This window comes from Salvelinus namaycush, chromosome 19, assembly GCF_016432855.1.
Source record: "Salvelinus namaycush isolate Seneca chromosome 19, SaNama_1.0, whole genome shotgun sequence".
In the NCBI taxonomy this organism is placed as follows: domain Eukaryota; kingdom Metazoa; phylum Chordata; class Actinopteri; order Salmoniformes; family Salmonidae; genus Salvelinus; species Salvelinus namaycush.
The window spans coordinates 44681524-44705938 of NC_052325.1; the positions used below are offsets into that span (position 1 = coordinate 44681524).

A 24415-nucleotide genomic window follows, 5' to 3' on the forward strand; every position below is an offset into this window, starting at 1 on the left:
TCCAGAAGTGGAGGGGGGATCCTTCAGTCCTCCTAATAAAAAGAATAAGGAACCAGAGTGGATGGCTGTGCTGAAGGACATGGAGAAGATGGAAGGTTGGCAACTGTAAAGGACGCCGAAAGGACGGAGGCGGCACGGCAGCGTGAAGAGCGGAGGGAGAGGGAAGAGAAGCGGAAGAAGGTGGTGACTGCCAGGGAGGCACGCCTTATGGCCATGATTAAGTTGTTTTATGGATTTTACTTATAGCTATTATATTTACAGTTGAAGTCGGAAGTTTACATAAACAAATGTTAATGATTCAAACCTAAGTGTTTCAACCACTCCACAAATGTCTTGTTAACAGACTATAGTTTTGGCAAGATGGTTAGGACATCTACTTTGTGCATGACAAGCAATTTTTCCAACAATTGTTTACAGACAGATACTTTTACTGTATCACAATTCCAGTGGGTCAGAAGTTTACATACACTAAGTTGACTGTGCCTTTAAACAGCTTGGAAAATTCCAGAAAATGACATCATGGCTTTATAAGCTTCTGATAGGCTAATTGACATCATTTGAGTCAATTGGAGGTGTACCTGTATTTCAAGGCCTACCTTTAAAACACAGTGCATCTTTGCTTGATTTGTTAATATTTGTAAAATGTCTAAAAACCTGGTATTTGCTTTGTCATTATGGGGTATTGTGTGTAAATTGATAAGGTAACAAATGAATTCAATACATTTTAGAATAAGGCTGTAACGTAACATGTGGAAAAAGGGAAGGGGTCTGAATACTTTCCAAATGCACCGTAGCTAGATTTGACTTATTCCTCATCTGGGTTAATTTAAGCTATTTGGCAGGCTTATCTCTTGCTTGCATGGTGATTGATTGAGTTAGCTAGCGTTACTGTACTGGTTTTCAATGGTTTCTGACAGTGGCAGCATTAGTTGGAATTGTTAAGTTGAGGAGGACGGACGCAAATTATGTTAGCTAGCTAACAGAGTGCCTTACATTTGATGTAGCCAAGTTAGTATAGCAAGCTAGTAATGTTTAACATGTATTTATTTCTGTACTTAAATGCAGTGACTAAGGCCAATGAATGGACAGCTTTGTAAAGGCTACGCTGAATGAGTGGAACCTGGAATCTTTGATTCAAAAGTTGGAGTGTAAGTAAAACTGAGAAATTATTTTTTGAGAGTGGGGACAGGCTTTGGGGTGAAAAAAACCAACAGATTTTTATTGACCCTGTGTAAAACAGCATCTATGTCTTTCACATTGTCATCGATAACCAATAGTATAACCTTAATGGAAACTTGAAAGACAACTTAACCAAAGCCTCTTAGAACCATGTAGCCAATTTTGGACTAGATACATTACATGCACAGCTACCATATATAGCCTGGCTTTAATTTGACCATACTTGTTTTATTGGGTCATTTGAACAGATATTCTGTCACAATGACCAACCTGACACACAACAGGCTGGAAGCAGCTCATGGGCACTTAGTGGTAAAGTGTTCTGCTCAAGGGCACAACTGCAGTAGGTAGTACTGGGTTAAATGCAGAAGACACATTTCGGTAAAATGCATTCAGTTGTGCAACTGATTGGTTATCCCCTTTCCCTTTTACCCCCACTTTTGCAGCAGAGGAGATGGACCAGGAAAGCTCTTTTGCTTTTGGACGACTCGACTATAGCCTGAAGCTTAAAGAAGAACATAAAAGCCTTACACGCAGTGAGTATTCTGTAAACGCCACATTTTTTTTATACACTAGGGGAGGTCCTCGGGACACACAAATGTGAATACATAGAACTGTGGACGCACCAAGCGACACACCAATCTTTGGCAGTACCCTGGTCTTGCTAGGTACATATTGAAAGATGTGTGTTTTTAAAACACATTTTTTAAAAGGAATGTATAATTAATTGGAATACTGTGCGTTGACAAGAGTCAAATGTGAAAGGGTAGCCCAGATGTGGCTGAACATCTGGCCGGCAAACCAGTTTACGGAGTACACGAAGGAGACCGTGATCCAGAGGTCTCACTGGACCAGACAGAATGGAGCAAAGACATTCGAGATAGTTCGAAGGTATCTGTGTCTGCTGGATAGTCCAGCTATGGTGGGGTACATTTTTTACAAAAACAGACTTGAATTTGATTCTGTTTGCTGTGATTTACTAGCCTGGCTGACATGGCCCACATGACTCACAGCGCAGAGAGCTGTGACCACACTGTTCTGGAAAGGAGGCTAATGAATAAATTGTGCAATGGGATTCTCTCAAATAATTTTTTTCTCTCATTATTTGGATTTGAAAATCCAACCATTGTAATAGAGCGGCGCTCGGGGCTGTGAGTGTTTGAGTGAGAAAGACAGATGAGCGAGCCAACCAGTAAAATCACAGCACCCTTCATTTGACGCATTGCGCCGACATCAAAAAGCCATTCCAGACTGAAGTCAGAAGGACATTGAGAGTTTGGCTAACACCTCACTAGTGATTAACTGCAATGGAAAAGTAAATTGTCTGGCTCCAACATAACAGAATTTTAAGTCATATGAAGTCTCACAAGCATTAGAAACAGCATTGGGTGTGGATACGGTGGGAACATGTGGATCTGAGCAAGCATGATGTTATTAATGTTTCTGGAAATGTATGTAAATGTAAAATTTTTGTCAATGTATGTTTTGGTTTGTCAAAAAACCTAAACGTAAAATGTTTAAAATGTAATTGTCTGCTTTACTACAGATTGCTAAGGACTTCTACATTTTCAACCCGGACTGCTTAGGGAAACTCACTGATAACTGGATCACGGTCGTCAAGGACAAAACTTCGCTTCGCCAGCCCAGGGAGAAGCAGTCCCAAGATCTTCTCTTTGAAGTGCAGGTATAGTTTGAAATGATACTGCTGTCGGTGCTTCAGATGCTCATTTATTTTTTGCCTGAAACAATCAAGTTATTTACTAAACATTCTTCTCTCCAGATACACAAGGTGACATCGTGCCTATCTTATAGACGAGGTTGCGAAGACATTCCGACCCAGCTTCAATCAGTCCAGAAAGTCCTTCATTGACTTGCAGTCTAAGTTTAAATAGTGGATAGGTATAGGGAGATTGATGGGGGAAATTAGATGATAGCATTTGTAAACCTTGACTTCCATCCAATTTGCGACACATTATCATGAGAATATTCTAAAATCTGCATAAAACAATATGCACATTTTCCCACCGGAGAAGTTTCCATCAAAAAGCATGCGTGCGTGTGACACTGTCTGTCTTAAGGTGTATTAACACAGATCTGTCTATCAGACAGTGCCAGAGCTTATCAATAGATATTCACATTAACTGACACACTTCAGCTATCTTAGGCGACCACACACACACACACACAATGCTGTTTTGTCATAAAATAAATGGTCTACAATTGGGTTGACTCTACTAAGGACATATATGAATGACTCATTACTTAAGTAATAAATATGTAATTCATAAAGCACTTTTCACAATCTTCAAAATGTAACATTTGTATTTATTTTTGTTGTGATAGAATGAAAGCGTACCATAACGTACTTCAGTAGCTGAACTAAAGGCAAACGAGCCACATAGAGGACTGTATGCATAAAGTGGGTACATTTGCATATATATATTTTTTTTTAAGTCAATGTATGAGCTATAAATAGGGCTTTTTTGTCTCCCGGGTGGCGCAGTGGTCTAGAGCACTGCATCTCAGTGCTAGCTGCGCCACCAGAGTCTCTGGGTTCACGCCCAGGCTCTGCCGCAGCCAGCTGCGACCGGGAGGTCCGTGGGGCGACGCACAATTGGCTTAGCGTCGTCCGGGTCCGGGTTAGGGAGGGTTTGGCCGGTAGGGATATTGTAAAGTGTAAAGTGTGTAAAGTGTAAAGTGTTATTGTAAAGTGGTTGTTCCACTGGATATCATAAGGTGAATGCACCAATTTGTAAGTCGCTCTGGATAAGAGCGTCTGCTAAATGACTTAAATGTAATGTAAATGTAAGTGCAGTCGCAAAAACCATTGAGCACAATGATGGTACGCTTTCATTCTATCACAACAAAAATAAATACAAATGTTACATTTTGAAGATTGTGAAAAGTTCTTTATGAATTACATATTTATTACTTAAGTAATGAGTCATTCATATATGTCCTTAGTAAAGTCAACCCAATTGTAGACCATTTATTTTATGACAAAACAGCATTGTGTGTGTGTGTGTGTGGTCGCCTAAGATAGCTGAAGTGTGTCAGTTAATGTGAATATCTATTGATAAGCTCTGGCACTGTCTGATAGACAGATCTGTGTTAATACACCTTAAGACAGACAGTGTCACACGCACGCACGCATGAAGAAACGTTCAAAGTTCTTGACATTTTCCAGATTGACTGACATCCATGTCTTAAAGTAACAATGGACTGTCGGTTCTCTTTGCTTATTTGAGCTGTTCTTGCCATAATATGGACTTGTGGTCTTTTATCAAATAGGGCTATGTATACCACCCCTACTTTGTCACAACACAAATTAACTTTTAACAAGGCACACCTGTTAATTGAAATGCATTCCAGGTGACTACCTCATGAAGCTGGTTGAGATAATGCCAAGGGAGTGCAAAGCGGTCAAAGGGAAAGGGTTGCTACTTTGAAGAATCTCAAATATTAAACAGATTGATTTCTTTAACACTTTTTTGGTTACTACATGATCCCATATGTGTTATTTCATTATCTTGATGTCTTCACAACTATTCTACAACGTTGAAAATATTTATTTTTATTTTTATTTTTTTAAAGAACTTGAATGACTGGGTGTCCAAACTTTAGACTGCTACTGTATAAAAACCTGTTTTTCTTTTATCATTATGGGGTATTGTGTGTGGATTCATGAGGGAAAAATACAAATTAGTTTATTTTAGATTAATGCTGTAATCTAACAAAATGTGGAGAAAGTCAAGGGGTCTGAATACTTTCCAAATGCAGTATTTAGACAATTGGGTTTTGTTTCAATGTGCTATTTAAAAAAAAATTATATATTCTTGTACATTGTGGACAATTGTCTGACGATGTTCTGAAATGCAAGCAACACAAATTAAATCATTTGAAATACAACGTTGCATCTTGATTGTGTGTGTAGGAAATGGAGGGGGTGGGATGGTAGAGAAGGCAACAATTTGCAAGCAAAATTTAAATTAGGATGACACTGAAAATAATAAGGATTACATTAAAAAAATGACCGAGCTAAAATGGGCCATTTTCTCAACCTAATGTGCTGGGTTTATGTTCCAACACACTGGGTTTTAACCCAGCAATATAGTCTAATATTAACCAGCAGTTTGGTCAAGTGCTCAACCCAAGACACTGGGTTAGAAGCACAACCCAAACCCGCTGGGTTGAATTAACCTAATGCTGTGTTTGTCCAATATTGACCCACCGCTGGGTTGTCGAAATTAACCAAATTGGGTTATTTATAACATAGCATCTTTTAGAGTAACAATAACTTATTTTGGAAAAATAATATGAATTGCCATATTAGGCATAACTCAATTGCTTCCTTTTAAAATGCTAAAATGTAAATAGTTTTCAGCATCCTAATTTGTTTGTTTTGCGTTTTCTGATAGTTTCAGTGCATGCATGCATTCAACAAGATTTGGACAAAGGACTTCCACAGGGCCGCCATCGCCAAAGCTCACCCAAAAAGTAAATAGTTCTGAATTGGGGTCGATTTAGTTTGTTTTAATTCTACATATTTTTATTTATCTTTTAAACTTCCATTGGTTGACATCTATTGCTCAGTTATCACTTGGTTCATGTAAATAATTCAGTAGTTGTCCCTTTAAACATCCTATGGTCAACATCCCCATAGTGTTCACATTTCTGTCATGTACATGTTGTAGCTACAGTACATGAAAGATTCAACAATTTCTTTGGGAAATATCTATTTTTTGCTATTATCACATTTACTATAGGATTGAGGTCAGGGCTTTGTAATGGCCACTCCAATACCTTGACTGTTGTCCTTAAGCCATTTTGCCACAACTTTGGAAGTATGCTTGGGGTCATTGTCCATTTGGAGACCCATTTGCGACCAAGCTTTAACTTGCTGACTGATGTCTTGAGATGTTGCTTCAATATATCCACATAATTTCCTGTCCTCATGATGCCATCTATTTTGTGAAGTGCACCAGTACCTCCTGCAGCAAAGCACCCCCACAACATGATGCCGCAACCCCGTTCTTCACGGTTGGGATGGTGTTCTTCGGCTTGCAAGCCTCCCCCTTTTTCCTCCAAACATAACAATGATCATTATGTCCAAACAATTCTATTTTTGTTTCATCAGACCAGAGGACATTTCTCCAAAAAGTACGATCTTTGTCCCCATGTGTAGTTGCAAACCGTAGCCTGGCTTTTTTATGGCGGTTTTGGAGCAGTGGCTGCTTCCTTGCTGAGCGGCCTTCCAGGTTATGTCGATACAGGACTAGTTTTACTGTGGATATATATACACTTTTGTACCTGTTCCTCCAGCATCTTCACAAGGTTGCTGTTGTTCTGGGATTGATTTTCACTTTTCACACCAAAGTACGTTCATGTCTTGGATACAGAACGCGTCTCCTTCCTGAACGGTATGACGGCTGCGTGGTCCCATGGTGTTTATACTTGCGTACTATTGTTTTTACAGATGAACGTGGTACCTTCAGGCGTTTAGAAATTGCTCCCAAGGATGAACCAGACTTGTGGAAGTCTACAATTTTTTTTTCTGAGGTCTTGGCTGATTTCTTTCAATTTTACCATGATGTCAAGAAAGAGGCACAGAGTTTGAAGGTAGGCCTTGAAATACATCCACAGGTACACCTCCAATTGACTCAAATTATGTCAATTAGCCAATCATAAGTTTCTAAAGCCATGACCTCATTTTCTGGAATTTTACAAGCTGTTTAAAGGCACAGTCAACTTAGTGTATGTAAACTTCTGACCCACTGGAATTGTGATACAGTGAATTATAAGTGAAATAATCTGTCTGTAAACAATTGTTGGAAAAATTACTTGTGTCACGCACAAAGTAGATGTCCTTAACCGACTATGTGGAGTGGTTGACATTTGTGGAGTGGTTGAAAAACAAGTTTTAATGACTCCAAACTAAATGTATGTAAACTTCCAACTGTCGGTCACACACGCTCACAGAACGGGACCGCCGAGTGCTAAAGCGCATTTTGAGTAAAAATAGTCCTCGATTGCAACACTCACTACCGAGTTCCAAACTGCCTCTGGAAGCAACGTCAGGACAAGAACTGTTCATGGGGAGCTTCATGCAATGGGTTTCCATGGCCGTTTCCATGCGCAATGCCAAGTCTTGGCTGGAGTGGTGTAAAGCACACCGCCATTGAACTCTGGAGCAGTGGAAACGCGTTCTCTGCAGTGATGAATCACTCTTCACCATCTGGCAGTCCGATGGACAAATCTGGGTTTGGCGGATGCCAGGAGAACGCTACCTGCCCCAATGCAGTGTCACACCATCCTTCGCTTTGGTTCCCACCCGCCGGCCAGCTCAGGCATCTCTCACATGCAGAGACCAAAGCCAGGATGCCTACATCCAGGAGGCACAGGCCCAAGGATTCATCCGTCCGTCCAACTCTCCTACCGCCTCCAGCTTATTTTTCATGAAGGAGGGAGGTCTCCGTCCCTGTATCGATTACCGGACACTGAATAAGGCTACTGTTAAATTCAGTTATCCCCTGCTTCTCATAGCACCGTGCATATGTTCGATCACAGTGGGTAAGTACTTTATTAAATTGGATTTACGCAGTGCCTACAACCTGGGAGTGCATCAGAGAGAGGGATGAATGGAAGACCGCCTTCAGCACCAGCACCGGGCACTACGAATACAGAGTAATGCCCTATGGCCTGACAAATACACCCTCTGTGTTTCAATCATTAATTAACAAAGTGTTTAGAGACATGTTGGGTAGCTATGTAGTGGTGTACATAGACAACATCTTGGTGTACTTGACTAAATGCGAGCAACATGTCTCATGTCAGGTCCATTTTGGAGAGGCTGATAGGGCATCACCTGTACGGCAAGGTGGAAAAGTGCCTTTTCTTTCAGCAGTCTCCTTCTTGGTATACCGGATATCCACTACGGGAGTGGAGATGGAAGAGCAGAGGGTCAGTGCAGTACGGTCTTGGCCTGTTCCATCCAACATCAAGGCGGTGCAGCGCTTCCTTGGTTTTGCCAAATATTTCCGGCATTTCATTAGGGGTTTCAGCACGGTGGTGGCCCCTCTCACCTCCCTCCCGAAGGAAGGTCTTCGACAGCTGTGCGGGACTAGGGAGGCCAACGAATCCTTCCGTGTGCTCAAGGAACGTTTTACTAACACACCTGTTCTGGCTCACCCTGACCCGTCTCTGCCCTTCATCATGGAGGTGGACGCCTCCGAGGTTGGAGTTGGGGCTGTTCTCTCCCAATGCACTGGATCACCGCCTAAACCCCATCCACGCTCCTTCTACTCAAGGAAGCTGTCTCCTGCGGAGCGGAATTACGACGTGGTGGATTGTGAGTTGTTGGCCGTCAAGAAGGCGCAGAAAGCATGGCGGCACTGGCTGGAGGGTGCTAAACACCCATACATTGTCTGGACGGACCACAGAAACGTGGAGTACATTTGAGCGGCGAAGAGGCTGAACCCGTGTCAGGCCAGGTGGGCCCTATTCAAATTTTACTTTACCCTCTCCTACTGGCCGGGATCAAGAATGTTAAGGCCGATGCGTTGTCCCGGGTGCATGACACAGGGGATCGGAGGGAGAAATTCACACCCATTATTCCCCTGTAACGCATTGTGGCTCCTGTTGTGTGGAATGTGGACGTGGACATCCGTCGAGCCCTACGACAGGAGCCCTCACCTGACCACTGTCCCAAGCGGCGTATCTACGTGCCCTCTGATGTGCGGGACCGTCTCCTCGCCTGGGCACACACAGCACCTGTGTCGGGGCACCCTGGTATAGCCCATGCTATCGACTGTCTCTCCGCCAAGTACTGGTGACCCACCTTGGCCCGGGATATCCGGGTTTGTCACAGACCTACCCCCTTTGGAGGGGCACATCGGTTTTCCAAAGCCTGTCGTTTGATTCCTCTGCCTGGTCTCCTTATGGCCCTGCAGACCGCGGAGACTCTCTTCTCTCACGTCTTCCTGCACTACGGGATCCCGGAGGACATCGTGTCTGACCGTGGTCCTCAGTTCACCTCCAGTGTCTGGAAGGCCTTCATGGAACGACTGGGGATCACGGTCAGCCTCACCTCTGTGTACCACCCCCAATCAAATGGGCAGGTGGAAAGGGTACATCAAGAACTGGGTAGGTACCTTCGTAGTTACTGTCAGGACTGGCTGGGGGAGTGGGCTGCATTTCTGCCTTGGGCAGAATACGCACAAAACTCCCTCCTTCACTAAACTCACACCCTTTCAGTATTTTCTAGGCTATCAGCCAGCCCTGGCACTGGAGTCAGATCGAGGCTACTGCGTTGGACGACTAGTTCCGACGTGCCGAAGATGTATGGAACACCGGACACCCGTCTCCAGCGCAGTTTCTGGCCCAGGTCTTTCACCTCGGTGACAGGGTCTGGCTTTCTACGAAGGACCTGCCCCTCCGCCTGCCCTGCCGGAAACTGAGCTTGCAGTTTGTGGGGCCGTTCAAAGTCATGAGGAGAGCCAATGAGGTGACATACAGATTACAGCTCCCTGTCAATTACCGTATCTCACCCTCATTTCATGCATCTCTCAGACCGGTAGCAGCTGGTCCCTTGGCTAGTGCTGGACCCCATGACGTACGCAGCCTGTTGCACTCACGGCGTCGTGGGGATATTCACCAGTACCTGGTCGACTGGGAGGGGTATGGTCCCGAAGAGTGGTGCTGGGTTCCCGAGCGGGACATCCTGGATCGTCATATTACAAACACCTGGTTCCAATCCCCGCTATCACTGTATATATACTCCCTCTGCCATTTGTCTTTGTAAATGTTACTTGTTTTCCTGAGAGGAATCTCTCCTACTATGTCCTGAATATTTTATAATAGGCACTTTGCATTCGCCCTGTGCCTTTTTGTTTATGAAGATATATTTTGAGCACAACAGTGTTTGGGTTTCGTCCTGCTTTGATCTATGGTGCTTAAATAAATTCAGCAGTTCTAAACCTGTGACTGCCTTTTGCCTACTACTTTCCACACCAGTGACACATAGGCCAACTGTAAAGTTTGGTGGAGGAGGAATAATGATCTGGGGCTGTTTTTCATGGTTCGGGCTAGGCCCCTTAGTTCCAGTGAAATTAAACTTAACACTACAGCAACTCCGTATTAATGCCCATGATTTCGGAATGAGATGTTTGCCGAGCATGTGTCCACATACTTTTGGTCATGTAGTGTAAAATCATTTAAAGTTATGCGATTTGGTTTATGTAGATAAGAAAATTGAAATGTTGTAACACACAGTAAACAAAAGCCTGATTTAATTGGCAAATTCATACTGCGTTTGCAGCAAACAGAATGTTCGCCACAAGTTTCCCAGAATTGTTTGCCAAAAGTTCACAAGTTGCCGCAACAGTTTGCCACAAAACTTATTTGCATGCGAATAAACGAGCTTGCCGCAAATTGGCCAAAGGTTTGCCACAACGGTTTGCCAGAAGCATGTTTTTTTTCAGTAAGGGCGGGCATTCAATTTGCAGTTTATACCGTTTCCACAGTAACATGTATTTACATGACGTGATGAAACATTGAAACTAAGTTGCAAATTACTTTTATAGCAAGGTGTTGTAGAACGAGTGTCTTATGAATGTTATAACGGTTTGACAGATATCAGCTAGTTAGGATAGCCAGATGCAGCTATCACCAAACTATGCTAGCTAGCTGAAGTCAACGCATGCTTTAGCCTTCATAGAATTGAATTAATCCTTATGAATAGTAATTCCTTATTTAGATAAACTGCAAAATAAGGTGGGGTATTTCTGCTGAGAAGCTAGTCCGTGCTCTGTCCAGGAGTCTACGATTTCACAATGGCACAAACAGTACAACATTTGAGTGCATAGTAAATTGTATGAACAAAGATGATGTATGCTTCCCCAAATACATAACTATCAACAAGGTGACCTTAGCTTCTGTGCATTACTCTTTACTTGGATCGGATTACAGGACCAACACAAAATGTACACAAGCTTTTCTCACATCATAAGGTATTTTGACCCAAAATGCCTCCTTTTAGGTAAGCCTATAGCTGATTATTGACAGAACAATCTATGTCATAATAGCTATCATTTTCATTGAAAACATATTGATTGGAGCAAATCTTTATAAGCACCCCCGTTACATGTTTTATTTCTTCTGCTCGGCTGGTGGCACGGTACTTATCTATGGATACCGGTACTACCTGGAAAGCCTCAAAGCACAAGTGATTCACTGCTATTGCTTGGTATTCAGATTGTCCTTCAGCCAAATCGAAAGGGAATCATTACACTTATTTGTCTTGTCATCAAGACAAGCACACCGCCTCTCCCAGTTAATATTCACAAGTGACAATAGAATGAACAGATCCCTTAGAATAAACAAGCTGAACAAGTGACATACTGTATACACAGCAAATAAGGCATACTAATTGTAAGCATATCACTGGTCTGTGTGTCATAAAACATATGAAACAGTCGTAATTGATGTTAATGCTGCTTACCATGTACATTAAATCATATTGTATGAATTAAGGAGTTATGTTATGCTACCTTTACTGCATGTGGAGTACATACATAGCAAGATCTACCAAATAAAAAGTCATTAAATGGACCACATCAGTAAACCTGTAGCCTACAGCTCCGAATGGTTGTCAGGAATTATTACCTTGTAGTAAGGCAATCAAATTATCTTTCAGTAATGTTGTATACTGTCCAAAAGGAATACATACATGTCCCACTATATGAGCATTCTGTGTTGAACCACAAATAACAATATGCCCACTCAGACAGAGGCAGGCAGCATCCATCAATTTTACGTTTATGCCTTGATTTCCCATCCTGTTTGTATGATTATACTGAATTATTTACAAGCTATTGTAAAGATGGCTACCAACATACTGTGTCACGGGTGGCCATTTCTCCTAATTAGAAATTCCAATTAAATTCACTCATGAAGTGGAAAATGTTGAATTCAATTAGAATTTCAATAATATTCAAGTTATGGAATAGAAGTGATATTTTTTCCCAATTTAAACAAATCTATATTTTTGGAATTCAATTTTTGCACATTTCAGAGTGCATTTCCCAAAATATTGTATTTTTAGCCGTTTGAAGCTGGTGTACAAAACCAAAAGACGCAAAAACAAAACTTAAATACAGGAAACTTAGAAATAGAGCACATAGTACATCTTCTAAGACATACTTTCAATGAGAATGACAGAACTACAACTCACATTTCTATGTGAATTTGGTCGGGTCGCCCAAAAAGTGACATATTGCAGCTTTAATGGAGTGAATGCACTTGGTATCAAAAATTGACTACAAGAGTCACTTTAAATAATTTAAACTTCTATATTTCCAGTATAGCTATGCTGTCTGAACAGTGACATGATCAGCCTGAAAGCCTGAGGGAATTTAATCTGAATTTGTGAAATTGTCTGGCATAATATTGAATTGGGAATTTAATTATTGGAATTTACCTAACAATGGAATTTAATTACTGAGACTGACCTGGAACTTGAATTGAATTTAATTAATGGAATCAACCCTGGTGGCCATATTATACATTCTTAATGACAGACCATCTACGCAGGGGAGAGGCAATTTATCAGCCACTGGAGTCCTCTATTAGTCCACGCTTGTTTGGCTGAAGCGCTCCACAAAAGAGCAAGCAGCCATTGAAATGAACTGCAACCAAGCAGAGACAAGCAATCATCAACCCAGCCAGGAGAGTTGAGAAAGCACTCCAGGCCAAGTGAAGCAGTCGCACACCCTGTCATTTCTCAAGACCTAATCAGAGGTGGGTAAGGAGGGAGCATGGCTGAATATGACCATCCTTTGAATATGAAGTGTTGATTTTTTTTCCTCAGATGGATTTTCTTCATAGATGGCTCTTTTGGGCGATGTTCATAGAAACTCCAATATTCTACCATCAGCCACTTGGCTGAGAATAATTGGGATTGTTCATGGAAGTAGACAGATTGAGTACCTGGCTTGGGATCTAGTCCTTACTCTACGCTAGAACACACATACTTCAGACACTTCCATCTTTCTAGGAAGCCAATGAAATACTGAAGCTAAGTTAACTTACCTAACTCAAACAGACTGATTGTGGTTTTTAATTAAATGTTGTCCCAGAGAGTCCTACAAAATTGGAAATGTATGCGTTACATTTCAAACAGTGATAAGGCTTAAACTGGTCAGAGGAATTCCCCAAACCTTGTGGCACAGCGGAGCCGATAATGATAAAAGCAGAAATGTACATGAGCATTCATGTGGACATTTTCTTATTAAAAAGAGCTGTCGACTCCGCAGTACAATGTTCATGTCCTTTGGATCATATAGATGTAGGATCTTAATTTGAGCCAGTTTGCTACAGCAGGAAAATAATCCTGCAGCAACAGCAAATGTGAATTATTATGTAGATTATAATTAATGGACATTTTCAGTAGGGGTTAACACATTTTTCATTAGGGCAAATCAAGTCTGACATTTTCAGCAACAAAAAGAGTGATCAAATTAAGATCCTACATCTGTACATTCAAAGACAGGCGTTTATTGATTTTGTTCATCTGGAGGGGAAAATGCCCCCTAACAAAATTACCCAATTTCAAGGAGTGTGATAACAAAGCAGACCCAGGGCTAAGAAACGGATGATGACAGACCAAACACCAGGGAGAAACAAACATACCATACGAAAGATAACAGCAACAAAAATTGTGTTGGAGTCATCTTAGAATCTGGTTTAGGTCTTATTGTCCTCAGTACTATTTCATAAATTTTTCTCTATTTAATAGGTTCTTACTTCTTCTCCCACCCCTTTTCCTTTATTTTGTTATGTGGCTGAGGAGGAAGGAAACCACTCAGGGATTTCACCATGATGCTAATGGAGACTTTAAAAACAGTTAAGAGTTTAATGACTGATAGGAGAAAACTGAGGATGGATAGACAACATAGTTACTCAACCATAATAACCTAATTGACAGAGTGAAAAGGACGTTTTTACAGAATAAGAATATTCCAGAACATAGAACTGCACAAAATGTGGCAAAGCAATTCACTTTTTGTCCTGAATACAAAGTGTTGTATTGGATTAGCCCCAAACATATTACTTAGTATCACTCTCCATATTTTCAGCATAGTGGTGGCTGCATCATGTTATTGGTATGCTTGTAATCGTTAAGGACTGAGGAGTTTTTCAGGATAAAAAAAAGAAAAAACGCAATAGAGCTTAGCACAGGCAAAATCCCAGAGGAAAACTTGGGATAAGAATTTACCTTTCAGCAGGACAATAACCTAAAACAAAATGCCAAATCTACACGAGTTGCTTACCAAGAAAACAGTGTTCCTGATTGGCAGAGTTAGTTTTAACTTAAATCTGCTTAAAAATCTATGGCAAGACTTGAAAATGGCTGTCTAGAAATGATCAACAACAAACTTGACAGAAATTTAAAAAGAACAATGTGCAAATATTGTACAATCCAGGTGTGCAAAGCTCTTAGAAACTTACCCAGAAAGACAGCTGTAATTGTTGCCAAAGGTGATTCTAACATGTATTGACTCAGGGGTGTGAATACGTATGTAAATTAGATGTTTCTGCATTTCATTTTCAATACATTTGCTAAAAATTCTACATTGTCATTATAGGGTATTGTGTGTAGATGGGTAAAAAAAGAAGATTCAACCCATTTTGAATTTAGGCTGTAATACAACAAAATGTGGAATAAGTCAAGGGGTATGAATACTTTCTGAAGGCACTGTAACTGTTATTGAATTTCCACATGGGTCGGGGATTTGACATTTTATCAAAGCCTACTAGATGACAAGCAGCACTTAATTAACCAAGACAAAATCATTTTCCTTGGATAACATAGTTACAGTACATCCCCTTATTTTATAGGATACTTTTAAAATGTGCCATTAGAGGCCATGAAATTCAATACTCAATTTAGGTCAAAAGAGATTAGTGTCACACCCTGATCTGTTTCACCTGTCTTGTGCATGTCTCCACCCCCCTCCAGGTGTCGCCCAGCTTCCCCATTATCCCCTGTGTATTTATACCTGTGTTCTCTGTCTGTTGCCAGTCCATCTTGTCAAGCATACCAGTAAGTTTTTCTTACTCCTGTTTTCTAGTTATCTTGGTTTTGATCATTCTGCCTGCCCTGACCCTACCGTTCTGTACCTTTTGACACTGCCCTTGATTACTGACCTCTGCCTTCCCTGACCCTACCTGCCACTCTGTATCTTACGGACTCTTACGGACTCTGCCTGCCCCGTTTTATAATAAACGTTGGTTATTCGAACTGTCTGCATCTGGGTCTTATCCTGAGTCGTGATAGTACGAACTGTCCATGGCGGACCCAGCAAACTCGGACCCGCTCCACAACGCCATCTCCTCCCAAGGAGCCACCATTGGAAGGCACGAGGAGTTGCTTCGTTGTCTTATGGAAGGTTTCCAGACCTTGGCAGTATGCCATGACCGCACATTGAATACATTGCTGGAGCAATTCCGTGGGTTGTCGGTTAGGCAGTCTACCACGACTGTAACCTCCCAGCCCCTCAGTAACCCAGCTGTCAGCAGCGCGTACCGTAACATGGTTCCGTTTTAACTTCAAATATTTTTACTTGAAAGAAGTTTTGTTTTTCCCCCCCCCAAGGTTTATAATACTCAGTCAAAGCATTGGAACCACCTGATGCACAAATGAGGTGTTCCAGTTGCAACAGCTACGCAAAAAACGGAAACTGAGCACCAAGCACGCCCCCATTCACATTGACGGGGCTGTAATGGAGCGGAAGCTTCAAGCTGCTAAATAGTTAGGTCGCTAACTTTTTTTTTTTTTGTCAGCACAACCTAACAGCTAGACTTGTTTACAATGTACCACATCTCTGGTGAGCACAAGGGGAAAACATTTGATTGTTTAGAAAAGAGATGCGTCAGCTAAGCTAATAGCACATTCATTCTTTATGATGGCAGCCACATTTGTTTATGTTGGACTTGGCGAAAACTCGCTAATCCCAGAATTCACTTTAAGACGCACATAAAAAGTCAAAAGATCAGCATAATACAAATCTTCAATGTACTTGTTACAGTGTATTCAAGAACCAGAGCACATGACTTGACAAGTCCTCTAACATTGACAAATCACAAAGCAAATAAAACTTTACCTCGGAACATCAGAACAAATACAAGCCTACTGCCTAACCGTAGCGCAAAAGCTAAAACAGGGATGAAACCATTTTAGGGGGGATTCATTTCATATGTGGGGGGTGTTCAAGTCCATGGGGGAAGGTATTGTGGAGGGATATGATGCAGGAAATATTACTATGATAGAGAATTTATCAATAAATGGGGGGCAAACACAGGGGAAGTTTATATGCTAAATAAAATAGAGGGTCTAAGCTGGTAACTCTGAGGTGCCAAAGTTAGCCTGATGCTGCGTTCAGAACTGGGAACTTGGAATCTGACTTCAGTGGGTTCAAGACAACTGGGAAATCTGAAAAAACTAGCTCCAACTGGGAAAAGTTGTATTGAACGGTCATCCAACTCGAGCCTCTATCTAGAGCGCCGACTTTCCGACCTGAAGATCACTGACGTCACGATTTGACCTAGTATTTTTCTGAGTTCCCAGTTGTCTTGAAAGCACCATATGTCAGTCGAGTGAACTATCCCTTGTTATAACATCTTTGGTCTGACCGATGCTTACGTGACAACCAGAATGCATTGTATAATGTCAACAAACATGGTGCCACACATAGCTGGCAAATAGCTTAGCATTAGCTCATCATAATCAGTACAACTTTTAAAAAAGTATCACAACACACACGTGTCCATTACAATCTATGCAAGAATTGGAATGCATGACTTGTCACTAGTACTTGAAAACACATGAATTAAATACCAAATACATTATGATCCATACATACATTTGGTGTGCTACTGTAGAAACGACAACACGATATACAGAAAATAAGCCTCTTACTTTGATAGAACCACACGGTCAAAGTCCAGTTTGTAAGGAAAACAATGAAGGCAATGTGGGTGCCATCCAGAAAATGTGCCGGTGGAAAAAGTTTGTGCAAGGCCTGTTTTGACTGGAGATGCGCATTGTCTTCATACTTGATCTTTGGAAACACTGGGGAAGTGATTGGGCTATCGTTGAAGAGAGAAGTTTGTCCGGCTCAGTAAAGCATCAAATAAATGGTCCGCAACAGTGAAATGGGCTACTTGTTATGTGAATTAATGAGGCGGAACACACCTCAATTCAAACTGTTAGAATTTTTTTTTTGAAATTGACAAGTTGAAACATAGATAATTAGCAGGCAGCGTACCTTGGTTTGAGGGCAGTGCGGGTCAACTGTCCTATTGTATAACAATCACATTTTGGAACAGTGAGTGCATTGACATCACGCACATATAAACAAAAAATAACTAGCGTTGGGGCAACCGTTAGAGTAATTTGGAACTCACACGTGAAAAGGTTAAACATGATTTCCCTTCTACTCACTACTTAGTTTTCGTGAATGTTTCTTTGTTCAAAGCTATAAAAACACACAAATTAAAGAATACAAAGGGTCATGTGTATTAGTTGAGATTACAACTCTGACTTGGCCATAATGGCTCTGATGAATGTTTTAATATTATAATTTCACATTCATCATAGTCATTATGGTTAACTGACTATGATTTTGAATACTGACTTAATGCTGCACTGCAATTATTTCGCCTTTCATCAAAACCATTGACTAACCGTGGGCTAATTCAAACTCTGCTGATCCTGGGTCTGTGAACCCAGTAGACGATAGAAGTTGGCTATCTAGCAGCAGGTGGATAGGTTGAGGCCGGACAGTCCATGTTCATTTGGATGCATTCATTTCTTATTCAAGACAGAGTGTATATCAACCTATTTATGTATAATTTTTTTACACGTTACAGATAGAAGGCACCTTACGGAAAGATCAACACATTCGTCAGCAAGAACAAACCACCAAAACAACTCTTTCTCAGCTAGGAAGACCTATTGTATGTTCCTCACAGAGTAGAAGGGTTTAAGTCAAGTAAATTCATATCACATTTGGCTTACCGTCTTCTGTCACTAATACCTCCTTCTGGCACATGTCCTGAACGTTGACAGTGCAGTTGACGATGAACTCAGGTGTGGAGCAGTCATTTTGAGTGACCTCTTCACACTGATAACACTGGATCTGCAGAGCCAGCCCTACAACATACAGGAGGAACACAGGTTGTCATTCCAAATCTGTTCTTAATGGACTTACCTGCATGAATTGCAAAGTACAATACAAAAGTATCAAGTGAGACACTGGTATACCCATTGTTACATTCCCCAGCAAGAAAACCAAAAAATGTCACTCAAACAGATGAATGAACTAAAAGTCAGTGAACCAACGACCAAAACGAAACAGATGGGGGTTTAGAAGGGGATCTGAAATACACTCATGGGGTGTCCACTGACAGTTGACTAGCAACAACAACTGGACCCTAAAATAAAATTTAAAAAAGAGACCCACCATGAGCACCCACTAAATTTGCCAAAGATGAGGTAAACAAAAGAAAAGCCCAGGCCAAACTTAAAGACAAGAAGCAAACCAAAAAGTTAGAGCAAAACTAAGTCGGAGAAATCAGATAACAGATTGTCTGTCTAGGAATCTAAATAGGGAGCGCCAACTAAAGGTGTTAACCCACCGAATCTATCAAGATACCTGGAGTACTGGGCCAGCCACTCTTAAAAAGCACCTGGGCCAGCACAGGTGAAACACCTTCCTACTAACGAGATGGACAAGCCAGCACCGGTGTAACACATACTGACTAGAGAGGTGACACTAACCGGTGTGCAGTACGTGCTAAAGTCCAACCTCAAAACATAATTGGAAAAACCAAAGCCTGTTACGCCATGGACAGTGTACAGTATATTTCAGAGGACATATGGCATGGTAATACTATCAAACAGTTCACAAATATATGTGTTGATATGTCCAAACTCTACTACACTCTTAGAAAAAAAGGGTTCCAAAAAAGGTTATTAGGCTGTACCCATAAGATAACCCTTTTTGGTTCCAGGTAGAACTATTTTGGGTTCCATGTAGAACCTTTAAGTTAAGAAACATTTTTTAAGTGCTCAGTTAAAAATACATAAGTAAAAAAAATAAAAAATAAAAAGTAACAAATAATTAAACAGCAGCAGTAAAATGACAAGCAAGGCTATATAGAGGGGGTACCGGTACAGAGTCAATGTGCGGGGGCACCGGTTAGTTGAGGTAATATGTACATGTAGGTAGAGATAAAGTGACTATACATAGATTATAAACAGAGAGTAGCAGCAGCGTAAAGAGGGGTCTGGGTAGCACTTTGATCAGTGGTTCAGGAGTCTTATGGCTTGGGGGGGTAGAAGCTATTAAGAAGCATTTTGGACCTAGACTTGGCGCTCCGGTACCGCTTGCCGTGCGGTAGTAGAGAGAACAGTCCATGACTAGGGTGGCTGGAGTCTGACAATTTTTAGGGCCATCCTCTGACACTGCCTGATATAGAGGTCCTGGATGGCAGGAAGCTTGGCCCCAGTGAGGTACTGGGTCTATCGAACTACCCTCTGTAGTGTCTTGCGGTCGGAGGCCGAGCAGTTGCCATACCAGGCAGTGATGCAACCAGTCAGGATGCTCTCGATGGTGCAGCTGTAGAACCTTTTGAACATCTGAGGACCCATGCCAAATCTTTTCAGTCTCCTGAGGGGGAATAGGCTTTGTCTTGCCATCTCTTCTTGACTGTCTTAGTGTGTTTGGACCATGACAGTTTGCTGGTGATGTGGACACCAAGGAACTTGAAGCTCTCAACCTGTTCCACTACAGCCCCGTCGATGAGAATGATGCATGCTCAGTCCTCCTTTTCCTGTGGTCCACAATCATCTCCTTTGTCTTGATCACGTTGAGGGAGAGGTTGTTGTCCTGGCACCACACAACCAGGTCTCTGACCTCCTCCCTATAGGCTGTCTCATCATTGTCGGTGATCAGGCCTACAACTGTTGTGTCATCGGCAAACTTGACAATGGTGTTGGAGTCGTGCCTGGCCATGCAATCATGAGTGAACAGGGAGTACAGGAGGAGACTGAGCACGCACCACTGAGGGGCTCCCGTGTTGTGGATGAGCGTGGCGGATGCGTTGTTCCCTACCCTTACCACCTGGGGGCGGCCCGTCAGGAAGTCCAGGATCCTGTTTCAGAGCGAGGTGTTTAGTCCCAGGGTCCTTAGCTTAGTGATGAGCTTTGAGGGCACTTTGGTGTTGAGTAGACGTCCTGGTAATCCGTCTGGCCCTGTGGCCTTGTGAATGTTGACCTGTTTAAACGTCTTACTCACATTGGCTACGGAGAGCGTGATCACACAGCCGTCTGGAACAGCTGGTGCTGTCATACAAGTTTCAGTGCTACTTGCCTCAAAGCGAGCATAGAAGTCATTTAGCTTGTCTGGCAGGTTCGTGTCACTGGGCAGCTTGTGGCTGTGCTTCCCTTTGTAGTCTGTAATAGTTTACTCTGCTACATCCGACGAGCGTCAGAGTCGGAGATTGTACGATTCAATCTTAGTCCTGTATGCCTGTTTGATGGTTCGTCGGAGGGCATAGCGGGATTTCTTATAGGCTTCTGGGTTTGAGTCCCGCTCCTTGAAAGCGGCAGCTCTACCCTTTAACTCAGTGCGGATGTTGCCTGTAATCCATGGCTTCTGGTTGGGGTATGTACGTACGGTCACTATGGGGATGACGTCATCGATGCACGTATTGATGAAGCCAGTGACAGATGTGATGTACTCCTCAATGCCATCGGAAGAGTCCCGGAACGTATTCCAGTCTGTGCTAGCAAAACAGTCCTGTAGCTTAGCATCTGATTAATCTGACCACTTTCTTATTGACCGAGTCACTGGTGCATCCTGCTTAAGTTTTTGCTTGTAAGCAGGAATCAGGAGGATAGAATTGTGGTCAGATTTGCCAAATGGAGGGCGGGGGAGAGCTTTGTACACGTTTCTGTGTGGAGTAAAGCTGGTCTAGAGTTTTTTCCCTCTAGTTGCACATTTAACAAGCTGATAGAAATTAGGTAAAACTGATTTATTTCCCTGCATTAAAGTCCCCAACCACTAGGAGTGCCACCTCTGGATTAGCCCGTTTTCCTGTTTGCTTATGGCCGTATACAGCTCATTGAGTGTGGTCTTAGTGCCAGCATTGGTCTGCGGTGGTATATAGACAGCTACGAAAAATACAGATGCAAACTCTCTTGGTACATAGTGTGGTCTACAGATTATCATGATACTCTACCTCAGGCAAACAACCCCTTGAGACTTCCTTAGATTTCATGCAACAGCAAACAAATAAACATAAGACCGCCACCCCTTGTCTTACCAGCCGCTGTTCTATCCTGACGAAAGAGCTTATAACCCGCCAGCTGTATGTTAATCATGTCGTCGTTCAGCCACGACTCGGTGAAACATAACATATTACAGTTTTTAATGTCCCGTTGGTAGGATATACGTGCTCGTAGTTCGTCTATTTTATTATCGATTGATTGTACATTGGCTAATAAGACCGATGGTAAAGGTAAATTACCCTCTCTGCGACGGATCCTTACAAGGCACCCGGACTGTCGTCCACGATATCTTAATCTTTTCCTCCTGCAAATGTCTGGTGTAAATCCCTCCCGTCTGACTCGTTGAAGAATTCCTCCAGTACAGGGTGAGTAATCACTGCCCTGATATCAAGAAGCTCTTTTTGGTCATAAGACATGGTGGCAGAAACATTATGTTCAAAATAAGTTACAAATAACACAACAACAACAAAAAACATACACAATAGCACAATTGGTTACGGGATTGTAAAACGGCAGCCATCTCCTTCGGCGTCATTAAATACCAGAACCTATTAAACAGGGTTCTAATTGGAACCAAAAAGGGTTATTCAAAGGGTTCTCCTATGGGGACAGCAGAAGAACCCTTTTAGGTGAATGCATGTAGGCATACCTTTTCATAATATGATTCATAGCTGATGAAGAAAATAAGGGACAATCTTATTGATGAACACTGGTGGAAAAAGTATCCAACTGTCATACTTGAGTAAAAGTAAAGATACCTTAATAGAAAATGACTCAAGTAAAAGTCACCCAGTAAAATTCTACTTGAGTAAAAGTCGAAAAGTATTTGGTTTAAAATATACTTATGTATCAAAAGTAAAAGTATTAATCATTTCAAATTCCTTATATTAAGCAAACCAGATGGCACCATTTTTTATTTATTTATGGAAAGCAACGGGCACACTCCAACATTTAGACATAATTTACAAACGAAGCATGTGTTTAGGCAATACGGAACCAGGGATGTTCGGTTGATAAGTGAATTGTGAATTGAAATATTTTCCTGTCTAGCCAAGCATTCAAAATGTAACAAGTACTTTTGGGTGTCATGGAAAATGTAAAAAGTACAATATTTTCTTAAGTCATGTAGTGAAGTAAAAGTAAAAGTAGTCAAAAATATAAATATTTAAGTAAAGTACAGATACCCAAAAAACAAAAAAGTAGTACTTAAGTATTTTTACACCACTGTTGATGAATAGATAATGGTGATAATGTGCAAGTGGCTTATTAGAGTTGAACAGATTGCTGAATTACCTAACTGTAGCTGCAATTACTGTGGTTAAGTCATGTAATCATAAAGTATGTGTTGTAATTCACCAAAACCATATACCTTGACAATGGCAGGCATGGAAAGAAACATTTACCTGATGCACTGTGCATGTTGAAGAATGTGCTCCCCTGACAGATCATCAGATATTACGACATGGTAGATGCAAATACAATTTTCTTCACGAGAGTAAGAAAGCCCTGTCAGACCTTATTCAACTTGAAAATGCACCTGAATAAAATCTAAATGCAGACTATTCACTTCCTACCAACTACGACACAGCAAGCAACTAAATCCATCAACAGTTGAGTAGTGACTCAAAGAAAGAAAACAAGAATGACTGTACAATCAGTACTGCTCTGTTCCTTAGGTGCCGAAGACATGGATGTTGATTATGGCAGCCACACGCAACTCTCTGATTAAGAGGGGTTGGGTTAAATGCGCAAGACATATTTCAGTTTAATGCATTCAGTTGTACAACTGTCTAGGTATCCCCCTTTCCATCATCCAGTGTGCAACAGTAGCCAATACCCAATCCAAATGTCACACATATTCTGGAGTTATGCTTGGGTAAACATACATTTTTGAAAACTTTTAGTAAATGGCAGACAGTAGGCAAAATGTAATGTTTGATTTCTCCACTAAATCAGTCAAACCAGCTTCCAGGGATAAATCTAACAACATTATTGCCAGGCAGACAGAACTATTTCATATGTAGCACAGCGCAGTTCTATTAGCATTAAGCTCCTTCTGTATTTGTGAGTAAAACACATTCATATGTCGAACTACCCATAATCTATTCTCAAACAAAACAAAAACAGATATACCGTAATGTAAACATCAATACACACCACGTTCAATCTACGGGTAGCTTACCCTTATTTGTGAAACATTTTCAAACAATGTTTCCATCTGAAATCAAGCCTGTCTGGTTCTCTTCACATCCACAAGCTGGTGTGAAAAAATATTTTGCGTTCATACGTCAACCGTTCCAAACCGTGCGTAAAGACGCATTAGGAAATGTCACAAAATAGTACCGACAAGTTTGCTATTATAACGGTTTCAACGGAAGACCCCCAAATGTTTTCCCATTAACAAATAACCAAGGATCATTGCCTGCCCTGCATGGTAGCCTACTGGCCATCAATTACCCACCCTGAGCTTCTCTTCCTCTCCAAATATTGTTAGATCGTTTTAAACAAACAATTAGTACATTGATGTTATTACAAATAATTTAGGAAGGCTATTGTGTTCCAAAACTGCAAGAGACGCGCTTGGCATTACAATTAACACATCCCGGGGGTAACATACCTGACTTGAGCATAAACCAGAACAAACTTGTGTAAGTAAGAGCCCGCATTCTCTCGCTGGTGTCACTTGGTAAGGAAACATTAGACCTGGCAAAGTTGAGAGGAGCTCAGAGTTAGAGTTCATACATGGATCCGACGAACGTCCACGGTAGCCTCCTATACACGTCCAGCGCTGGAAACCTCTGATTTTAAGGGGACACACTCTTTTCACTCCATTTCATGCGGTGCCGCACGTCACGATGGGCGTGGGTTTCAAAGTGCAAGGAC

The 24415-nt window shown here is 41.6% G+C and overlaps 1 protein-coding gene across 1 annotated transcript in view; it reads right to left on the reverse strand.

Annotated features, from left to right (window-relative positions):
* LOC120064032 (ly6/PLAUR domain-containing protein 1-like) overlaps positions 1–18506 on the reverse strand; it is a 38913-nt gene extending 20407 nt beyond the window's left edge. Inside the window, exons 1-2 of the mRNA XM_039014341.1 lie at positions 18503–18506; positions 18257–18391 (exon numbers count right to left, since the gene is read on the reverse strand). Coding sequence (XP_038870269.1) covers positions 18257–18391; positions 18503–18506 — 139 coding nt within the window. The remainder of the gene's footprint in view (positions 1–18256; positions 18392–18502) is intronic.
* Between the last annotated feature and the right edge of the window lie 5909 nt (positions 18507–24415).